The sequence below is a fragment of the Penaeus chinensis genome, chromosome 4 (genome assembly GCF_019202785.1).
Source record: "Penaeus chinensis breed Huanghai No. 1 chromosome 4, ASM1920278v2, whole genome shotgun sequence".
In the NCBI taxonomy this organism is placed as follows: domain Eukaryota; kingdom Metazoa; phylum Arthropoda; class Malacostraca; order Decapoda; family Penaeidae; genus Penaeus; species Penaeus chinensis.
Window position 1 is genome coordinate 35,995,958 of NC_061822.1, and position 4,248 is coordinate 36,000,205.

The following is a 4,248-nucleotide window of genomic DNA, read 5'->3' on the forward strand; positions in this document are numbered from 1 at the left end:
ATGGTTTACAAAAATTTTAAAAAAGGTTGCATGCTACCATTAGTAACCACACTGAAAAATTGACTGATACTGTATTATGATTAGAAGATGCTGCTATAAGATTAATTATCCATAATTTATATGGGTTCTTTGGCAATGAAGATGTTTCAGTGTAAATTATTTATTTATTACAATTAAGAATTATTATTTCAGTTAAGTTTACAAGCTTTTCCTGCTTGCTTTTAATAAGTATCATGCTAATAGACACTTATTATAGTAGTAACATGTGGTTAGTAATTTATCAAGCTTAAGAAATTTTGAGCTGTGTCTTCATAATATATTTGGAAAGGCTATGTAACTATTATCACACTTTTATTTTCCTTTCTTTTTCTGTCTTGCCAATCATGTTTATGTATCATTTTCTTTTCCTCTCAATGATAAAACAGCAAAGAAATGGGAGTAAGAAGCCCATCACCTGCCACATCTCAAACGCTGCGGCAGGAGTTAAATGGGCATTCCAGTCCAGCTCCTTCCCTCTACCACAGTCAGTCTCGTCGCTCATCACTCACTTCATTGAATGAGTCATCAGAGGTCATTTCATCGCATCCCAAGTTTGTTAAAGACATCTCAAAATTCTGGTATAAACCTACTATAACAAGAGATGAAGGTAAATATTTTAATTATTATATACAATAGTCTTCCCTTAAACATACTTATACATATAGTGTTATTGACATTATGAATACAGTATAAAATTTTTATTGTGATATTCTAGACCTAAGCACTTCAATATTATACAGATACCAAAAGTTTTAAAACACTATAATTTTTCCTCAACCTAGCAATCACTATGCTCAAGGACAAAGCTCCAGGAACGTTTGTTGTCCGAGATTCCAACTCATTCCCAGGAGCTTTTGGTTTGGCCTTAAAAGTTTCTACTCCACCTCCAAATGTCACAAGTAAATCTAGTGACCCAGCTAGTGAATTAGTAAGACATTTCCTTATTGAGCCAACTTCAAGAGGAGTCCGACTCAAAGGCTGCGCCAACGAACCAGTTTTTGGTTAGTGTTCTAATGTTTACTCTTGGCAGTATTTTAGCATTTTTCGGATTATTGTTATTGCATATTTTGAATTATCCTGTCATAACTTGGAGGCTCTAATCTCACTTCAAATTCTGTTTTACCATATAGGTTCTCTCTCTGCATTGGTGTATCAACATTCGATTACGGCTCTGGCTCTGCCGTGTCGCTTGGTGCTACCTGAGCGTGACCCAGCAGGTGCTCCTGATTCTGTGGATAGCAGTGTCAGTACAAGTGGAAGCTCCAGCTCCACTTCACAACTCTTGCAACAAGGAGCAGCATGCAATGTGATGTATCTCCATACTGCAGACACGGAAAGCCTGACTGGCCCACAAGCAGTAAAGCGTGCAGTCAGTCTGATGCTTGCAGCCAAGATAACTCCAACTGTTGTGCACTTCAAGGTTTCTGCACAAGGCATCACACTGACAGACAATGAAAGAAAACTGTTCTTCCGCCGTCACTACCCAGTGAACACCATTTCCCACTGTGGTCTAGATCCTGATGATCGACGATGGGCGCAGAAGAATGAAGAAGGAGTTCCAGTTGGCTCACAGTAAGATACTTTTCTATTTTCATTACACAATTATGGAGAGAGATAATAATAATATAAAAAAAAAAAACTTATTCCTTCAGTTACACCACATTTTTGGTTTATTTCACAATATATACCTTTCTTCTTTCAGCCGAGTGTTTGGCTTTGTAGCTAAGAAGGGAGCCAGTAGAACAGAAAACCAGTGCCACATCTTGGCAGAACTTGAACCTGAACAGCCTGCAACAGCAATCTGCAACTTTGTAACAAAAGTAATGATGACAAGTGTAAGCAGACCGAATCTTGTGTAAATCAACTGAACAAGTGAACATTAGCAGCAGTTCATCTAGTGTGAATATTCTGAACAATCTCACATAGCTCTTAATGACTTTACTGATAACAGAGAGGCTTAATAGGGGTAAATTAGGTAACAAAATAGGTTGTTTTATATACAAAGTGAAGTTAGGGAACTTTTATAGTAATGCAGATATAAAAGTGTAGGGCTCATTGATAGGCAATTCTACATAAAGACTGATGTATAGTTTTTAAGAACATGCTCCATGATGACCTCTAAAATATGATGATAGTAGAAATCATGTATTTGACAAAGTAGAACATTCTTTATGGGAGAAATCAGGGATTGTTATCATAATTTATACTAGTGGGTAATGATGGACTTTCTGGAGGATTTCTAGACTAAAAAGAAATGTCATGACATGAGGTCTAGCAGTTGTGATATACATTTATGCAAGTTTTCATCGGAAATAAATAAATAAATAAACATTTTGCATTGCGTAGCCTCGTTAAGTGGGAAACCAGTTATGAAATGAGTCAAGGTTTTTCCGTAAAACCTCATTTTACTTATTAGAAGCATGAAAGACATTAAACTGGGATCATTTTAAAAAATGATCAGAGCATGTGAAGCATATTAGGAAAATGTTTTCTCAGCAATGTTGTTTTATTCAGCACCATGTATCATGTACTCATTTTACACAATCCATGTGTTCTGCAATCAAATCAGAAAAATGTTGTCCCATTGTTTTTTATTTAATTTTTATTTTTTGCTTTCCATGTGTGTTGCATAGGTTACCTAACCTAGAATATAAATATACTTTAATAATTACTCTAGGCAGATTTTAATATATGAGCTGATTCCCTATTTCATTAATGTTTGAAATATATTTCTTATCTAGGATATGCATTAATGACTGTTAAGTCTTGCTTATATTATGCACTTCTGAATCAATATGCAAATGATTGAAGCTCCAAAAACACTTGAATATTAGTTTAATTAACACATTTACAAATATATGTATTATTTGTATTTAATGTAAATCTGCATTTATAGTGTGCGTAAATCTAAGATTACTTACCCCAGTGAAATTTGACTGTAAATTTTGTATTTAGTGACTCTTAATATAGTTTATCCTTTGTATTGGCAGTCTCAAGTAACTGAAAACACATGACTGTGTCAGTCAATGTTCTAATGTTATGTACATAATGTCCATATGTTTGAATGATAGTTATAAAAAAAAAAACTTTTATCAATTTTAAATATTGTAAATCATACTTCCATATTGTAACTTCCACTTGATGGGTAATAAATATCCAAGCTGCACAATACACAGTAAAGTCAAGATTTGTAAAGCTAGACCAGGTTCACTATCAAGGAGTGTATGAATACCAAATTGTTGTGGTACATTTACACTTCTATTTATTAAGTAATTACTAGTCCTAATTAGACATTTGTATTTGCCAGATGAGGTAGAGCAGGTAAGAGGCCTGGCTGCACTAATAAGGAAGCAGGTAGTTCCTTTAACACTTATAAGGTGCTTCTTAACTCATGTAAATGACCTCTTCAAGCTTCTTCCAAAAATAAAGAACTGTTTCAAAGTGTGAAGTGTTATTCATGTTATCCTCTGTCATATGAAAAAGGAAAATCTAGTTAATCTATAAAATTTTGTGGTTGGTAAAGTAAGTTTTACTTATAATTTCCTGTTTCAACAAAGACTGCTTCAAAATGTACTACCAAAGGCATAGCCCAATATTACACATGTAAAAAATATCTTGAACAAACCTTACGTAGAAATGAATACAGATGCAGTGTAATGCTGTAATAGGCTAAGGCATTTCTTTTCATTTTAATATGCAAAAAGTCCATTGACTATATGAGGCAAGATCTATAGCTGTAAAATTAGAAATGTAAGCTTATTGTTACATTTCATTCATTGGTATTGGGAGAGATGCAGTCAACTGCAGTATTATTTCATAAACTTCACCCATAGATGTTATCAAGGCTTCAGTTACTAAGCCCTTCTGGTCTTATTTGTTTCCCCATTCCTTGATTTTTTGGATGAAAAAGTTATTTAATTAATGTTAATGTTATTGTTATCATTATTATAACATAACTAAATAATAAAGGTAATACAAATAAAGAACTTTAACAATTCAAGGAATGAAGTAAGCAAGTAATTAGGCCTTGTAACTGACTTGTTGTGTAAGTAAAGAATATTAATAAAATCATACTGTGTCTGACAGTCTTTTGCTATTAAAGGTTTGAATAAACATTTAAATGTATTTAAATATATGTAATAATCGTGGTGAGTACCAAAAGCTGAAAGAAATTTCCTGTTTGAAAATTTGCATCAAAAATAATAATAG

General features: G+C 33.4%; 1 protein-coding gene across 1 annotated transcript in view; it reads left to right on the forward strand.

Moving 5' to 3' along the window:
* LOC125024979 (tensin-like) overlaps positions 1 to 3,480 on the forward strand; it is a 673,585-nt gene extending 670,105 nt beyond the window's left edge. The window contains 4 exon segments of the mRNA XM_047612792.1: positions 426 to 646; positions 822 to 1,040; positions 1,170 to 1,611; positions 1,742 to 3,480. Of these exon segments, the coding sequence (XP_047468748.1) occupies positions 426 to 646; positions 822 to 1,040; positions 1,170 to 1,611; positions 1,742 to 1,898 (1,039 nt within the window). The 3' untranslated portion in view covers positions 1,899 to 3,480.
* The last annotated feature ends 768 nt before the right edge of the window (positions 3,481 to 4,248 follow it).